This window comes from Homarus americanus, unplaced genomic scaffold (assembly GCF_018991925.1).
Source record: "Homarus americanus isolate GMGI-L3 unplaced genomic scaffold, GMGI_Hamer_2.0 scaffold39155, whole genome shotgun sequence".
Taxonomy (NCBI): Eukaryota; Metazoa; Arthropoda; class Malacostraca; order Decapoda; family Nephropidae; genus Homarus; species Homarus americanus.
The window spans coordinates 7,204,294-7,222,737 of NW_024737042.1; the positions used below are offsets into that span (position 1 = coordinate 7,204,294).

At 44.0% G+C, this 18,444-nt stretch overlaps 1 protein-coding gene across 1 annotated transcript in view; it reads right to left on the reverse strand.

The window, feature by feature from the left end:
• Nucleotides 1-18,444, reverse strand: part of LOC121872787 — a 34,295-nt gene that overhangs the window by 8,556 nt on the left and 7,295 nt on the right. The window contains exon 9 of the mRNA XM_042375845.1: nucleotides 15,229-15,810. Coding sequence (XP_042231779.1) covers nucleotides 15,229-15,810 — 582 coding nt within the window. The remainder of the gene's footprint in view (nucleotides 1-15,228; nucleotides 15,811-18,444) is intronic.

Consider the following 18,444-nt stretch of genomic DNA (forward strand, 5'->3'; position numbering starts at 1 on the left):
GTGGGTGGGCGGGGCGGCCTGGTGGGTGTGTGGGCAGGAGTCTGCGCGGGCGGCCTGGTGGGTGGGTGGGGTGGGCGGGGCAGTCGGTGGCAGGCAGGAGGCCGGTGGGTGGGGGCAGGGAGGTCGGTGGGTGGGGGCAGGGCGGTCGGTGGGGTGGGTGCGGGGCGGTCGGTGGGTGGGCGGTCGGTGGTGGGGGCGGTCGGGTGGCCAGCGGGCGGGGCGTCGGTGGGTGGGGCGGCCGGTGGGTGGGGCGGTGGTCGGTGGCGGGGCGGTCGGTGCCTCGGGGGTGGGTGGGCGGTGAGGGCGGTGGGGGCGGGCGGGGGGCTGGCGAATACGAAGGCGACAGGTGTGAGGGTGGGAGACGACACGAGCTAGAATATCTACACGAAGTTCAGCCAGATCCCCTGACTCATACCCGAGACACGTGGGGTGAGAGAGAGAGGGGGGGGATACGTTAATGAGAAGAGGGGGCAAGCAAATAAGTGAGAGAGAATGAGAGAGAGATAAATAGAGACAAAATGAGTGAGTGAGTGAGTGAGACAGAAAATGAAAACGAAGAGAGAAAAGAAGAGTAAGACAGAAAGTGAAAGAAAGAAAATGAAAGAGAGAGAGCCAGAAAGAAAGAGAGAGACCCATGGGCAAGAGAGAGGGAGAGAGAGAGAGAGGAATGAAGAGGAAAAAGAGAGATAGACAAAAATGATGAGAAAAAGAGACAAAGAGAGAGACAAATATATGTTAGTTAAAATCGAAATAAGTCGAAACCACTCCTAACCAGATCCAACTATGAGTCACAAACACTGTACAACTACTGCAGTGTTAACTCGGCCAAACTAGTTACTCCCGAAATTCTGGATTGGCATATTATTAAACCTAGACTAACCTAAACATTTAAGATAAAACTGGTTTCAACATCAGTACTATGTGAGAAAATTTAGTGTGTTTTTTTCGGGAATTATCAAATCGCCCGAGAGAGAGAAGAATGAAAAAAGTTGAAAATGTAGAGAACGAAAAAAGAATAAAATAAAAGACGTGAGAGAAAGAATGAAGAAACAGGTGAACAGAAATTAAGAGAGAGAGAGAGAGAGTGGGGAGTTGGAAAGAGAAAGAAGAAGAAAAATTCGTTTTATCATTTTAGTCTTTGGTTTCAACATCTTGTGACTTCCACTTAATCTCTCCGCACACACACACACACACACACACACACAAGCCAAGGAATTCCAGTCACGAGTCAACCAACCAGCTGATAGGACGAACCGATGACCAGTGTGTGTGTGTGTGTGTGTAAAATGTCTCAAGACACCGTACTCAAGGGGTTAAGTTATCGTACTCAAGGAGTTAAGACATCGTACTCAAGAATAAGACATCGTACTCAAGAATAAGACATCGTACTCAAGAATAAAACATAGTACTCAAAGGATTATGGGCATCATACTCAAGAGATTAAAAAACCGTACTCAAGGTTTGACATTAACTTCAAGGAGTAAATATAACAAATTCAAGGAGTTGGATACCATACTCAAAGGGTTCAGATATCGTACTCAAGGGGTTAAGGTATCGTACTCAAGGTGTTAATGCATCGTACTCAAGGTTTTTACGTATCGTACTCAATGGGTTAAGGTATCGTACTCAATGGGGTAAGGTATCGTACTCAAGATGTTAAGGTATCGTACTCAAGGGGTTAAAGGAGAAAGGCAATATAAGTCATCGTAACTACCGTCGTGTTGTCTTATTTGGTCACTCAGTGCCAGCTCCACCCAACGGTGACGTCACAGTACCGTCACTGTAACGTCATTAAAGCTACACCTGCTACCATATGATTGGCCAGCTAAGTTCAATGCTTTTGCTTGCCTGTGACGTGGCAGAGATATCACGATGTTGTCATGGACGCTGCAGCTCCTACCTTGGGATTGGACACCGCATCGTCATTCCTACTGTGTCACTGATGACACTTCAGTTACATCAAAGCGACGTCATCATTCCTGCTACAGGCGTTTCACGTGATTGGATGACAGTGTTATTGTGTGGGTGATGACGTCATAGCTCGGCTTACGTACAAGGCTTAGGTTGTTTCCTCTTTAATACAACAGAGAGACGCTGTAGCTAAACCGAGTTCACAGATGGGAGGCTGAAGTTGTAGGATATTTTATTAATAACATACTGTACATGACTGTGTGTGTGTGTGTGTGTGTGTGTGTGTGTGTGTTCTATGTGTGTGTTCTATGTGTGTGTGTATGTGTGTGTGTCTGTGTGTGTTCTATGTGTGTGTGTGTGTGTGTGTGTGTGTGTGTGTGTGTGTGTGTGTGTTTCTGTGCCTGTGTGTGTTTCTGCGTGTGTGTGTGTGTGTTTGTGTGTGTGTGTGTGTTTGTGTGTGTGTCTGTATGTGTTCTATGTATGTGTGTGTGTGTGTGTGTGTGTGTCTGTATGTGTTCTATGTATGTGTGTGTGTGTGTGTGTGTGTTACGTTTTAAGTGCAGGAAAGTGGCTTTCTTACCGTAGAACTCGGATACCTTCACACTGGTTACTCACCCAAGAGATTATGGTGTATCACTACGTAGAATTTTGCTCTGCTTCCGGCACCCAATGCATTATGTACTTGATAAATGATGATTTAGTGAATTCCACTAACTTCCAACATCCATCTAAGTTATTGGTTATACTTTGTCATAACCAATGAGTCATTACCCTTGGTAATAATGATAATAGAGGGATCACAGATACGGGCAGATGATTGCACTTACGTTTATTTGGCACAATTCCATACACTGGACTTATAATTTGCATGGATAGGTCAGTCACTCACATTCACGCCACAGTACCGTAAGTTATAAGGGAGAGTTTGTCAACCTGGTGAATTAATCGTTTAGATCTATTAGGCCGGCCTGGAGTGCTCTTGTAGCAAACAGGCCCTCACCATTGATCACTTCCTTTACAGGATGTGTTAACTTGTCGCTGGACTTAACAAAAAAATCTCGGGGATTTGCACACACAGACCCGTAGCACTGGTAGGACTGTATGGCCCCTGATCTTAAGTCCGCGGAGCAGGAGGTTCTTTTCTAACCCAAGGTCTAAGGCCCACTGGCTAAATTGGTTTTTTTGAGGCGTGAAGTGATGAACGGTACACCACTGTCTCACTGGCCTGCCCCCCCCTACATGTCCCAGTCATGGCTGGCGGGTTACCTTATCTCTACCGTAAACAAACATTTGGGATGGGTTGTGCGGGAGGCCCAACGCAACCCATGACAGTGTGTCTGTGTGTCTGTGTGTGTTCTATGTGTGTGTGTGTGTGTTCTATGTAATAATAATAATAATAATAATAATAATTAACGGTTTATTGAAAGAGCTTGGCAGCCAGAAGGCTGAAAATATACAGTTACATATTTGGGGAATGGGTTACGAATTACAAATAATATACAAGTGACATAAGTGACACAAATAAGACATATAGTAACTTAGATGGGGATCAGCTCAAAATACAGTTCATTTCAACATAGTGACAGTGTAGGGAGCAGTGTTTACTGGGAGTGAATACACTGATTTATTACATGTTATTGATAATTTTTACAATGGTTGGGACTGGGCTGTTCTTATAGCGATCAGTTCGTGCACGTATGGGCTGGATGCGGTTGTGGTGTCGAACAGCAATTCTCGGACAGGGGATCTCAGGTGGTAGGGGCCGGTGTCGGGGATGGTGTAGAAGCTTCTTACCAAATTTGCAGATGAGGCCGGTGATGGTCAGTGAGAGTCGAAAGGGTCAGTGTGTTGAGCGCTTCTTGATATGTGGAGTAGGAAGGGGAGAGAATAATCTTGCATGCCCTTTTTGCACTTTTTCTAGGTGTTTACGTTGTGTGGCATTTAGGGAGGAAGACCAGGTGGGGGAGGCATAGGTGAGCTTGGGGAGTATGAATGTTGTGTATACACTGAGGAGCTCGTGTGCGGGAACTCCGAGGGACTTGAGTCGGCGGAGGAGGTGGAGACGGAAACTGGAGGATTTGACAACTTCACTGACGTGTGGTTTCCAATTTAGTTTGTTGTCTATGGTGACGCCGAGGAGCTTCGTGGAATCTACAACCTGGAGTGTGTTCGGACCTAGGGTAATGGAAGGAGGTGGGACAATGTCGGAGGAGAGGTTGATGTGCATAACCATTGTCTTGGTATGGTTGATGGTGACATGGTTGTTGGTGGCCCAGTTTTGGAGACTGTTCAATAAATCCTGAAGGGCGGTATAGTTGGGAGCGGAATTGTTGACGCTGATCCCAATGGTGGAGTCGTCGACATATTTCCAGCGAGCAGGGGCTTCTCTTAGGGCATCATTGATGAGCATAAGGAAGCAGAGTGGTCCCATCTTGGTGCCTTGGGGGACGCCACAGGTGAGTGACTGAAAGGTGGAGACAGCCCCTCGGAAGCGTACAGCTTGGCGTCGGTAACTGAGGAAGTCTGTAAGCCATGGTATGAGACTTCTCCGAAGCCCGAGGTCAATAGCTTTGTTTATGATTATATTGTGGTCGACTAGGTCGAACGCTTTAGTGAAATCAATGAAGGCGATAGCTACAGACGTTTTTCGTTTCTCGAGATGGCGGTATATGTAATCGAGAAAGCTGACAAGACAGTGAGTGGTGGAGGAAGTTTTCATGTTGCCAAATTGCTGAGGGTCTACGACTCCTGCAATATCAGCATAAGCCCAGTCAAACACAAAACTTTCACAGATTAGGCTGGGTATTGGGGTGATTGCAATAGGTCGTAGCTGATTTAAGGATTGTGGGCTGGTTGACTTGGGCATTGGTGATACATAAGAGGTCTTCCAGTCAGCTGGGCATCTGGCTTGACTGAGAGAAGCATTGATGATGGAGCAGAGGGGTTTAGCAAGCTCCGGGGAGAACTCCTTGAATAGTTTCATTGGTAAGTCAATGGGGGTGGTAGAGCGTTTTAATTTTAGTTTGTCCAGGCGTTTTGCTACGTCAAATTCCTCTACTAAGTCAGTGGGAAGGGGGGCTGGTAGGTAAGCAGGGAGAGTGGTTGTGTCAAGCCGTGGGAGCGTCTGGCATATAGTAGCAAAATGGTTATTTGTTTGCTCATATTGTTTAGTCCACAGAGTTCTTTAAGCTTACCATGTCATTGACTGATGTGTGCGTTTCTGCAGTGTGTGTGTGTGTGTGTGTGTGTGTGTTTCTGTGTGTGTGTGTGTGTGTGTGTGCCTGTGTGTCTCCGTCTATGTGTCTCCGTCTATGTGTGTGTGTGTGTCTGTATCTATGTGTGTGTGTGTGTTTTCTGTGTGTGTGTGTGTGTGTGTGTGTGTGTGTCTGTGTATAATAATAGTAATAGTAATAATAATAATTAACGGTTTATTGAAAGAGCTTGGCAGCTAGAAGGCTGAAAATATACAGTTACATATTTGGGGAATGGGTTACGAATTACAAATAATATACAAGTAACATAAGTGAAACAAATAAGACATATAATAACTAGATGGGGAAAAGCTCAAACTACAGTTCATTTCAACATAGTGACAGTGCAAGGAGTAGTGTTTACTGGGAGTGAATACACTGGGTTTATTAAGTTATTGATAATTTTACAATGGTTGGGACTGGGCTGTTCTTATAGCGATCAGTTCGTGCACGTATGGGCTGGATGCGGTTGTGGTGTCGAACAGCAATTCTCGGACAGGGATCTCAGGTGGTAGTAGGAGCCGGTGTCGAGGATGTAGAAGCTTCTACCAAATTTGCAGATGAGGTCGTGATGGTCAGTGAGAGTCGAAAGGGTCAGTGTGTTGAGCGCTTGATATGTGGAGTAGGAAGGGAGAGAATAATCTTGCATGCCCTCTTTTGCACTTTTTCTAGGTGTTTACGTTGTGTGGCATTTAGGGAGGAAGACCAGGTGGGGAGGCATAGGTGAGCTTTGGGAAGTATGAATGTTGTGTAAACACTGAGGAGCTTGTGCAGGAACCTGAGGGACTTGAGTCGGCGGAGGAGGTGGAGACGGAAACTGGAGGATTTGACAACTTCACTGACGTGTGGTTTCCAATTTAGTTTGTTGTCTATGGTGACGCCGAGGAGCCTGTGGAATCTACAACCTGGAGTGTGTTCGACCTAGAGTAATGGAAGGAGGGGACAATGTCGGAGGAGAGGTTGATGCATAACCATGGTCTTGGTATGGTTGATGGTGACATGGTTGTTGGTGGCCCAGTTTTGAGACTGTTCAATAAATCCTGAAGGGCGGTATAGTTGGGAGCAGAATTGTTGACGCTGATCCCAATGGTGGAGTCGTCGACATATTTCCAGCGAGCAGGGGTTTCTCTTAGGGCATCATTGATGAGCATAAGGAAGCAGAGTGGTCCATCTTGGTGCCTTGGGGGACGCCACAGGTGAGTGACTGAAAGGTGGAGACAGCCCCTCGGAAGCGTACAGCTTGGCGTCGGTCACTGAGGAAGTCTGTAAGCCATGGTATAAGACTTCTCCGAAGCCCGAGGTCAATAGCTTTGTTGATGATTATATTGTGGTCGACTAGGTCGAATGCTTTAGTGAAATCAATGAAGGCGACAGCTACAGACGTTTTTAGTTTCTCGAGATGCAATATCAGCATAAGCCCAGTCGAACACAAAACTTTCACAGATTAGGCTGGGTATTGGGGTGATTGCAATAGGTCGTAGCTGATTTAAGGATTGTGGGCTGGTTGACTTGGGCACTGGTGATACATAAGAGGTCTTCCAGTCAGCTGGGCATCTGGCTTGACAGAGAAGCATTGATGATGGAGCATAGGGGTTTAGCAAGCTCCGGGGAGAACTCCTTGAAGAGTTTCATTGGTAAGTCAATGGAGGTGGGAGAGCATTTTAATTTTAGTTTGTCCAGGCGTTTTGCTACTTCAAATTCTTCTACTAAGTCAGTGGGAAGGGGGGCTGGTAGGTAAGCAGGGAGAGTGGTTGTGTCAAGCCGGGGAGGCGTCTGGCATATAGTAGCGAAAAGGTTATTTGTTTGCTCAGCTGCGTCAACATTAGTGAGATGGATAAGGAAGGGGAGGGGGTGTGTCATATTGTTTAGTCCACAGAGTTCTTATGTGTGTGTGTATCTGTGTGTGTGTGTGTGTGTGTTTCTGTGTGTGTGTGCGTGCGTGTTTCTGTGTGCGTGTGTGTTTCTGTGTGCGTGTGTGTTTCTGTGTGTGTGTGTGTGTGTGTGTGTGTGTGTGTGTGTGTGTGTGTGTGTGTGTGTGTGTGTGTGTGTGTGTGTGTGTGTTGTTTCTCTGTTTGTGTGTGTGTGTGTGTGTGTGTGTGTGTGTGTGTGTGTGTGTGTTTCTGTGTGTGTGTGAATACAGTAAACAATACACTTGACCCCTACACAGAATCATCACCACCACGAGCAACCACCAGCGCCTGACTTGTTCTTCCAGGCAGCAGCAACAGTTCGCCAGACGAAGCATTCCTCACCCTCTGTCAGCAGTGGTATTATCATAAGGCAATATAAACACTGAATAAGAGTGACAGATAGACAAGTATATAGACAGACAGACAGGAAGATAATTACACAAACAGGAAACAAACAAAAAAAACAGATTTCAGACAGACAAAAATTAACGGAACAAAGGCAGAAGACAGACAGACATAGAGACAGGTACACAAAGGAAGAAAGAGAGAACCAGATAGATAATAAATAAATAAAGGAGTTAGTCCTCTGAATTTAATTTTAGTCCAGAGAATAAGGGAAAAATGGTTCACTTGTTGACTAAAGCATCATATTTTGTACACTGTTACTAGGACCCACGAGGAACATTTTAAAGATTTGAGGCAATCTGTATCTGCCTGCTGGTGACTGGCAGCCTTTTTCAAAATGGCCGCCACATCACATTAAAATACACAATATCTCATCTGAACTAATTCTCTCATTATTCATCTATTACAATGAAATCATCAATTGAAGATTAGTTTAGGTTAGGGTAGGTTAGGGTGTCTATTCTGCACGTGATATCTTACATATATAATACACAGAAGATACATAATTACAGAAAACTTTTGATCAGCAAGTACACAGTGATTAAACAATAAGACGGCAAGTGTAGACAGATTCATGACACGTGTAGACAGAACCATAACAGATGTAAGCAGATTTATGACGACAGATGGAGACAGATCCATTACAAATGTAAACAGATCCATGACAGATGTAGACAGACCCATAACAGTTGTAGACAGACCCAGGACATATATAAACAGACCCACGACAAATGTACAAAGCCCCTCGACAGATGTAGATAGATCAAAGACCAGTGTACACAGACCCATGACAGATGTAGAGAGATCCATGCACGGCAGTCGACAGTGGGCGAGTTGTTCCCAGTATACAGAGAAGCTTGACGTCACCTAACCCACAGAGCGAAGATAATACAGCCTTCCCAAGATATGAAGATGATGAAGGAGGAGGAGGGGGGGGAAGGAGAATTGAGGGGGAAGAGGAGGTGAGTCAGAGGAGGAGGAGAAGGCAAGGTGAAGGAAAGGAGAGGTGTCTATGCATGTATGTATATATGTGTGTGTGTATGTGTATGTATGTATATGTGTGTGTGTATGTGTATGTAATAATAATAATAATAATAATAATTAACGGTTTATTGAAAAAGTTCTGCAGCCCGAAGGCTGAAAATATACATTGGACATAAATGACTTATTACATACATTGGTGGTTTAACAAAAGCCTTCATTAGAGAAAGGTGAAGGAACATACAGTGAACATACAGATTAATGTAGGTGTTGAACAGCAAACACGTAGTGTTGTAACTCCCTCCCAGATGGTGTTAGGAGGGACCTCACGTGGTGTAGTAGTCCCTCACAGATGGTGTTATGAGGGGCCTCACGTGGTGTAGCAATTCCTCACAGATGGTGTTATGAGGGGCCCCACGTGGTGTAGTAATTCCCTCACAGATGGTGTTATGAGGGGCCTCACGTGGTGTAGTAATTCCCTCACAGATGGTGTTATGAGGGGCCTCACGTGGTGTAGTAATTCCCTCACAGATGGTGTTATGAGGGGCCTCACGTGGTGTAGCAACTCCCTCACAGACGGTGTTATGAGGGGCCTCCACGCGGTGTAGTAATTCCCTCACAGATGGTGTTATGAGGGGCCTCACGTGGTGTAGTAATTCCCTCACAGATGGTGTTATGAGGGGCCTCACGTGGTGTAGTAATTCCCTCACAGATGGTTATGAGGGCCTCACGTGGTGTATAATTCCCTCACAGATGGTGTTATGAGGGGCCTCACGTGGTGTAGTAATTCCCTCACAGATGGTGTTATGAGGGGCCTCACGTGGTGTAGTAGTTCCCTCACAGACGGTGTTCTATGAGTGAGGTGTGGTCCCAGGCCTTCCTATCGTAGACGGATTAACACATCGCTGGTTGTTGGGTCGGGCCGCCGTTATCACTGGGTACCTGGGACCTCACTGTGTGAAGGTCAACTTGGGTACCACTGTTACTGTTGAGTTGTTCTCACTGACTTAAGCACTGTTCACCACTGTTCACCTCTGTTTAACACTGGTTCCATTCCTTTCCTAAATGAAATAGTAACTTCTGGCGTGAACTTGTTGATATTCCGGTGGGGAGGAGGGTTCAGGGGAGGGAGTTGGTATGGGCCAACATAACAGTTGACCTGGCTGCTCCGAGAGGAGCGCCAGGTACGTCTTGACCCTTCGGTGGTCAAGTGTATGTATATGTGTGTGTGTATGTGTATGTATGTGCAAGTTTCTCTACGCCATTTGCCTCTGTCTACCCAGCAGTAATTGGGAACCTGGGTGTTAATCGATTTGCAGATCGTATTCCGGGGTAATGGTTAGCCAGTGCAGTTAGCGAGTTGTCCGGTCTTATAGGACTATTCCTTGACACTGGGCCATGCAACTCGTTAACTTGGGGTGTGGTTGTTGTGTTGGCGACAGCTTCTACACCTTATACAAATTCACACGAGGGGCAACCATTATTAACCTAACGAAACGTAACGTAATCTGAACCTTACCTGAACTGAGAGAGAGAGAGAGAGAGAGAGAGAGAGAGAGAGAGAGATTACAAATAGTCAAAATCTCTACGAGTATTAATAATAACCCTGGTGACGTCATTGCCTTCCTCCCCCGATCTCTCTCTATCTCTCTCTCAGGTTATGTAAGGTTTAGATTACGTTACGTTTCGTTAGTCTAGGTTATGTTAGGTTCTGGAACCATCCTGACCAATCACCACTCTTTCCTACACAACACCGGGGGAGGCGACGGGGGGAGCTAGGCGGGGGAGCTAGGCGGGGGAGCCAGGGCGGGGGAGGGCAGGTAATCCAGCACCCACACACGTACGACAACACTTTTCTCCCGTAATTACAGACATTTACGAACTCGAGAGCAATTACACACTTACTGTACTAGATGATCAGAATTATTATGACGTCATTCGGTTCGTCGCACGTGTGATTCTGACGTCACTCCACTCTTTATACATGTGATTTTTACGTCATTCGGTTAGGCTTACGTGTGATTATGACGACACTGAGTGTGTGTGTGTGTGTGTGTGTGTGTGTGTGTGTGTGTGTGTGTGTGTGTGTGTGTGTGTGTGTGTGTGTGTGTGTGTGTGTATGTGTGTGTGTGTGTGTGTGTCAAACACTGTTTAAAATGAGCCAAATTAACCTTTCGATTCTTCCCACAACACACACTTGTACCTCTGCTGACACAGAGATGCAGACAGACTTTCAGACAGGCAAACAGGTAGACAAGTAGACAGACATAGATATGTATTAGCCCGTCTAACAGACAGTAATACTTAAATAAATGTGGGTTACATACATTAGGTTTATATAATTACATCACCCAAGGTAAGTTTACTATGAGCCCTGAGAAGTCATCCATTGGACATGTGACAGTATATTTCCACTGAACTCTCGTCTCTTAACCACAGTCATAAATAAAGTAGCTGGCCCTCGGCCAGTCTGTTCGTGTCTCTCACGCCCACTAGACGTGTGCCTATGGAGCTAATTACACATTCGCTTCGTCCATTATTCATGCTCACAGCGTTAATTACGGTTAAACGCCAGTAAATGTGCGACAGTTTATTAAATTTTAATAAACGGAGAAAAGACCATTTGGGTTTGTAAACTTAACCCATAAACATTTATGAATGTTGCTTCCAGTTCACCTCTACAGAGATTACACAGGTAACCAGAAGCACACACACATACATGCATCATGCATACATACAGTACATAGATACAGTAAAATAGGTTCTCATCCCCAGCTGAGGAGAAACGTGGGAGGGAGGGGGAAGAGAGGTGAGGGAAGTAGAGAGATAGAGACTAACGAGACATTGAGGATTAAAGGTCTCTCCATCAACCAATAAGAGACGTAACAGTGATTCATCTCTCTGACTCACATAAGATAATCCTTGGCATTAAGTTAATCAGCTAAATATTCAGTAACTCTTCCTAATATTTCACATTGGTTCATGACTCTCACATGTTTACCAAAAGTTGTCTATTAACTATCAACACAACCTGAGGAAGGATAAACACCAATCAAATTGTTTTTCCTTATATGAATCGAGGATATTTGTGTGTGTGTGTGTGTGTGTGTGATAGTGGGAAGACAGGAGCCACAGACACAATGTAAACACAGCCTTGTGTGTCGGTGAAGGCTCAGCTGCTTAAAAGAGGGTATTCTTGCCTGGGTCCACGTGCAGAATCTTAAAATAGCTCGCTCTCTCGCTCTGTATATGTATCAATCTAAGCGACTTAATGTTATATTCATTTATCTCGATCTAAATATCTACGTCAATAATATATAATGGTTGCCTCTCGTGTAACAAGGATGGCCGGCCCAAGGGCCACCTAGCACCTAGGCATGAATTTGTTTAAGGTGTAGAAGCTGTCGCCAACACAACCACCACACCCTAAGTTAACGAGCTGCATGACCCAGTATTAAGGAATAATCCGAGAAGACCAGACAACTCGCCAACTGCACTGGTTAACCATTACCTCGGAACACGATCCGTAAATCGATTAACATCCAGGTCTCCAACTACTGCTGGGTAGACAGAGGCAAATGGCGTAAAGAAACTTGCACATAGATTCACCCTGCCCAGGGATCGAGCCCGGGTCCGTTCGCTTGCGAGGCGAGCATGTTTATCTCACACACACACACACACACACACACACACACACACACACACACACACACACACACACACACACACACACACACACACACACACACATACACACACACATACACACACACACACACACACACACACGTGTCATTTATTTACACAAATATTAAAGTCCTGTTTTCTAAACTGGTTCAGGGAACGTGACGCCATGGAGATCCTATGATGACATCAGACTCTCAGCCAAACCCGTGCAAATAAAAGTAACATTTTCTTCTCTAAGAATAACTTGAGCTATAGAGGCTCAAGTTTTCCTCCTTGAACCAGGTCCAGAGCCTAACCTAACCTAACCTATACATCCTTAACTAACTTAATCTAAACCAGCTAACCTAACCTAATGAAACCCGTCATCAGGATCCCCAACAACCCACAGGAAAACAGAGTACGAGTATATTCAATTATTAGCTTACCATTAACAGTGACGTAATAAACCGAGTCCTCTACAGACACACGCCGCAGTAATATATATAAACAAGAGGGTCGGTCTCGGTGACTTCTGGTTGGAGGTCATCGAGCAGAGGGACGTCAAGTGTTGTGACGGTATGGCCTTGGTGCTGCCTCCCTCTGTTGACACTGGATGTAGAGGAGGGGAGGGGGTACAGGGGGAGAGGGGTTAGGGAGGGAGGGTGGGGAGAGAGGGGAGGGGTGGGGTGGGGAAGAGATGAGGGAAAGGTGGGGAGAGGGAGCGAGTGACAGATTGGAAGGGGTATTTTGGGGTGGGAGAGTGGTTGGAGGCGAGAGAAGATAGTAAGGGTGGTTAGAGAGAGGGGGGTATGGGGAGAGAGGGGGGTATGGGGAGAGAGGGGGGTAATGGGTAGGCACAGAGGGAGGAAGGAAAGGGAGGGGAGAGGAGGGGCAGGGACAGAGGAAGGGGAATGGATAGGAGGGGTAGGGACATAAAGGGAGAGGAGAGGATGGGTGAGAGGGAGGGGGTAGGAAGAGAGGAGAGGGAGAAAAAGGAGAGGAGAGGGAAAAAGGAGAGGAGGGGTGGGAGAAGAGGGGGAGGGAAAGGTGTGGGAGAGAGGAGAGGGAGGGAGGGGTGGGAAGAAAGTAGAGGGTGGGGGAGAAAGGAAAGGGAAGGGAAGGGTGCGGAGAGGAAAAGGAGGTATATATATATGGGGTGGTAGAGTGGATGGTTGGAAGGAGGGGAAGGGGGAATATAGGAAGCAGGGGAGGGAAGGAAGGACGGAGGGTAGGGGAAGGACGGAAGAGAGGGGGTACTGAGTGGAAGGGATATTTCAAGGGCAGGAAGAGAGGGGATGGAGAGGAGGGAGAGAGGAAAGGGATACAGCTTATAAAGGATATTTCAGAGTGTTGGGAACAGACAGACAGCCTCCCATGACCAGAATTCGCTAGTAAGGTCAATGGATTACAAAATATGGCCTTAAATCCCTTGAATATGGGATAGGATATAAGCTAGCTAGTGTCAGTAGCGATGATAGAGTCAGCCGTGTAGATAAACGCCTACACTAACCAACCCAATGCCTCATAATTAACAAGGCTATCTGTTACCTCTTTGTCCACCTATTCAATTTCCGAACTATCAATAACCTTCCTACACCTCTAACCATTTTCTCTTATTTTAATTTCCTCTTTCTCTAAAAGAAAAATACATTCCGTGGTTGGTGGAAAGGGAGGGATGAAGACGGAAGGAGAGAGAGAGAGAGAGAGAGAGAGAGAGAGAGAGAGAGAGAGGACATGGAAGAGAGAATCAAATAATATAATTGTGATGTTACAGTCTGCCACACACCATCTTACATCAGGCAAACATACATACACAGGTTCATAAATAACTATTAAATATAACAAGACGTGAACTAGTATTGCAGACGTGTTTTAGGTCGATTTAATCTTAAGACGGAAAGGAGGTTTGAATAAGAAGGAAGTCTTTTTGTTATTATTACTACAACTCAATGGTAATAGCACATACTATATATAAAGAGAGACTATTTCCTTTAAGACAACCCCATGTTAAAATTCATCTTTACTTTAAATAGGTTAGGTTACATGAGTTTTATATTTACTGTATATATGGAATATTCACTTAATAGTTTGTATAATGTTAATATACGTGATTGTTCCTCCATACACATCAGTCAGTGGAGTCAAGTAACTGATGACTTTTGTGTGTGATGGTTTGTTTTGATTCGCCCGAGCTTCTGAACAGCAGGGGCAGTGATGTGCGGGACACTTTTCTTCCATAACCTTACAGACCCAGTAGTCGCCAACTAGGCTGGTACCTAAAAGTAGCTAAATGTCGCTAAATCTTCCATGGAAAGTCGCTAGCTATTATTCCCCCCCCCTTCAGTAATTTGATGCAAATAATATTTTCATAATGCCGACTATAATGGACGGAGTATAAATAAAATGCATTATGTAAAAATAAAAATATTATTTTTTTTAAAGTTTAATGTGCACACTTACCTATTATTCAATAGTAATTGCATCCCAGTCCTTTTCGTAGTCGTCGGCAGTGTGAACAACTGTAGAGCTGGAAGCATGTGAAGTGCTTGGTTCAGGTTCTCTTGTAACTGTATGCCTCCACAGTCCCTATCTTTCTTAAAATATCACTAGGAAGTTCATAACTTGCACAACAGGTGTTCTGTCTTTTTAACCCATACTTTATTGTAAGAATTGCCTTTAATGTCGATAGTTTCATTTTGTTGCGCAATTTTGATTTCACAAAGTTCATATTACTAAATGTGCGCTCTACATCTGCGTTTGAATGCGGAAGAGATAAGGCAGCGAGTGCAATTTCAGCCAGATCATGGTGGGTTTTCACCTGTCGCATCTCTGTAATTTGCCACTTCTGACCACAATATTAGGGTGTTAGATGTTTCTGTCCAGATTGTGTGATGCAGTTTTTTCCACTGGAAATCAATCTTGGTAAGGGTGCTGGAATCTTCTGTAAATAAGTGTGCCAAACCAAGTATATCTGATTTAATAGGCTTCAAGCATTCATCGGCACTCAGAAAAGAAATAGACTGCAGCACACGAATGTTGTCAGGTAAGCGTTGACGAAGTTGTTTTATGAGTTCAACAACAAAATTAATGCATCTTTCTCGTACAATGCTTTCAACCTGTGGGGGAAGCTTGCATTCATCCATTTTTTTTTCGAACTGAAAGCCCAAGTATGGCCTAGGATCCAAGTGTTCTTCAATAACAGTGCAGTTTGAGAGTTTTTTCCCGGGAGTCAGTATCTTAGAGCCCAATGAATCAATAAGTAAAACCAAATCCTTCATCAGTTTTGTTGGGTCCTGCATTTCTGCTTCAAAGGCCAGGTTTACAGCTTGTACCTCTGCAAGCACTGGCCTAAGAAATAAGAGAAATGCATGATTTTCCTCATCATCTAACATTGAGTGCAAAAGTTCTGCTGTGTAACATCTTTCTTGTAGTTTTGCTACCTGGAAGTGGGTCTTCAGCTCGAGCCATTGTTGTAGAATTCTCCCCACAGCGCGCTCAATAGATAACCAGCGAGTCTGACACAGCTGTATCAATTTCAAAGGTGGTACACCATCATTAATAGTTTCATAGAGTTCTTTGTACTTAGCCTGACGGACAGAAGAATGACAAAACCAGTTATATATTTCCTTAATCATGAACTCTAAGTGCCGTGGCATTTTCTCGCACGTAGCATGTGACACAGCAAGCTGTAGGGAGTGGCATACACATTTAATTCGCTGTAGATGTGGGACTTCAGCTTTTAACCTTGCGAACACTCCACTGATAATCCCGGCCATTACTGACGCGTTGTCTGTCCCAAGTGCAAGTCAATTCAGCAGGTCTAGTCCATTGTCTTTGATCGACTTTTTCAGTGCCTCACAAATTGCTTCTGCATTACACCCACCCAGTTCCACTAAATCTAAAAAGGTTACCACAATACGCTTCATCGAATCCGTGTAGTATCTAATCACAATTCCTAGCATCTTTGAGGCGGAAACATCGTTACTTTCATCGATGATTAAACTGAATTTTCTATCAGCAATATCATTTTTCAGATTTTCTGTGAAATGTGGCGCAAGAATATTGCATATTATCCCAGAACACTTTGATCTTTTTAACTTGAGTTCACTGCCTGCCTTGCTGTCACTAAAACATACTTTACACACTTCACTTAAGTGTTCTACCACAAGAATAGAACAATGTTCAGCTACAAACATGGCCAGAGTTCCCTCCACTTTTTTTGCTTCACCAAGTTTCTTGAATGGTAAAATTGTCTGTCTTTCTGCACTAAACGGCTCTTCTGCTTTCTTGTGTTTTTTAGTGTTTTAGTGTTTTTCAATGTCGCACAACTTAGCAGACAAAGTACACTTGCAAAATTTACAAAATCCTTTTTTATTATCTCCTGGCACCTCCAGAAGCCAATTTTTGTATCTGTCATCTCTGAGCCATTCCTTCCTAAATCGCTGCGAATACTGTGGCTTACCCATTTTCTATTGGGACTATGAAGGGTTCAAATTAATAAACAGCATGCAAACAAGCAGAAACTTTCCTTGATGGTTTTGGCAAAGCGGGTGAACAGTGTCGACCTGCGGGGCAACTGTATGGAGTCTATGGGTCACCCATGGTGGAGGCGTATGAGAAGTTTGGAACCACGCAGGCTTGATAGAATTAATTCTATAAGATGTTTTGCTAATATTCTTTAAAATTTTGCGTATTAATGAAATTCATATTGCATATCTGACAAAAAGGTAAGTTACCCAGGTGCTACAAAGGCGAAGGTAATAGACAAATAAATGACGACACGGCAACATTAGCCATGGACGGGCTGACATCAAGTGATCAGGAAATAGACGTGTCCCTCAGTCTGTACCGCGACCCGTTCAAATGTATTAAACTTTTATTATTTATTGTCCCTGTAACCCCGTTGCTATATATTATGGCTCGAAATTAGGAAAACTGAGTTTTCATGGACAGTCCAAAAGTATCCAGAAAGTCGCTAGATTTCTGTGGATATCTCTAGATTTGCGACAAGTCGCAAATCGCTCTAAAATGTCGCTAGAAAAAAACAAAAAGCTCTAGATCTAGCTACAAAGTCGCTAAGTAGGCAACTCTGATATTATTTCTCGCCAACAGTGTGTAACAGAGAACTGACTGACTGCCACTCGAAGAGTTGTGAGCTGATAAGTACGATACGGGAGTCACTTTTACGTCCACATAATTTCTTCTAAAATGCACATTTAAACACAAAAAAATATCAACAGTCTCAATTTAACTTCAGAAACGTATTATAAAGAAAATGTACAATTTAAAGGCAGTAAAACAGACCTACAAGCATGGTTTATTGTACTAAGTTTTTACACTGAACCATTTTCTTTTGCCTAAAATTTGTTCAAAGAAAATAAATCGATGACTTATTGTGGTAAACAAAACTATTCTTATACGTCAGACCTTTCCCATAGTTTTATGTGATCATTCATAAAACGTCTCAGTTCCTGCTACCCTTCCCATGATGCACTGTTTGGTAATACTCGAGATGACAGACGTGTGAGAACGAGTAACTTCAGTGATTTGCATCAAAGAAAACTTCTTTCATACCTCTAGAACATGTAATAAAAGGTTACTTAAAGAATAAGAATACACCTGTTACTAACAAATGTCTTTCTGTGTCTGTCAGTCTGTATCCTGTATCTCTCGCTCAGGTATTTATCTAGATTCTCGAATACAAATATTATAGACAAAGAGAGACAGAAAGACGTAATAAAAAGAGAAAGAGAATGACAGAAAAAAGACGAACAGAAAACCACAAACCATAATAGTGTTTACAAAGCATGGATTTGTTTGCTTGTGTCTCTGACGTTTCACAATCTCTATGACATCATCGAGCCAGGACCCTAACCTAAAAAAACAGGAACCTTTATGTTACACGTAAATATTTAATTCATCGGTGTAAACAAAGAGAGGCAGTGTGTTTCGCTCCCTCTCATTCAGTTTTACCTCATCCTTGCTCTAAATAACTCAGAAAAGAATATATCTTCACTTCTACTTCGGTGTAGCCTACATGTAATACTACACAAAATACAACAGTTAATCCACAAGTCGATTTTAGTTCCATTTTCTGTAACTTTAAGCATAGACTAAAGTATTTTCCGCCTTCTCTGACTTGACTTATTTAATGTTTTTTCGTTAGTTGAGATGTTCCTCATTTCAACTGTTGCTTGATATTCCCAGGTTGGCACAGCAATTCTAACAGACCCAGAAGTAGAGCAGTAAGTAAGGACAAGCCGTAGATGAGGAAGGCTCCCTGTATGGACACGTACAGTATAAGCACAGATACATGTACA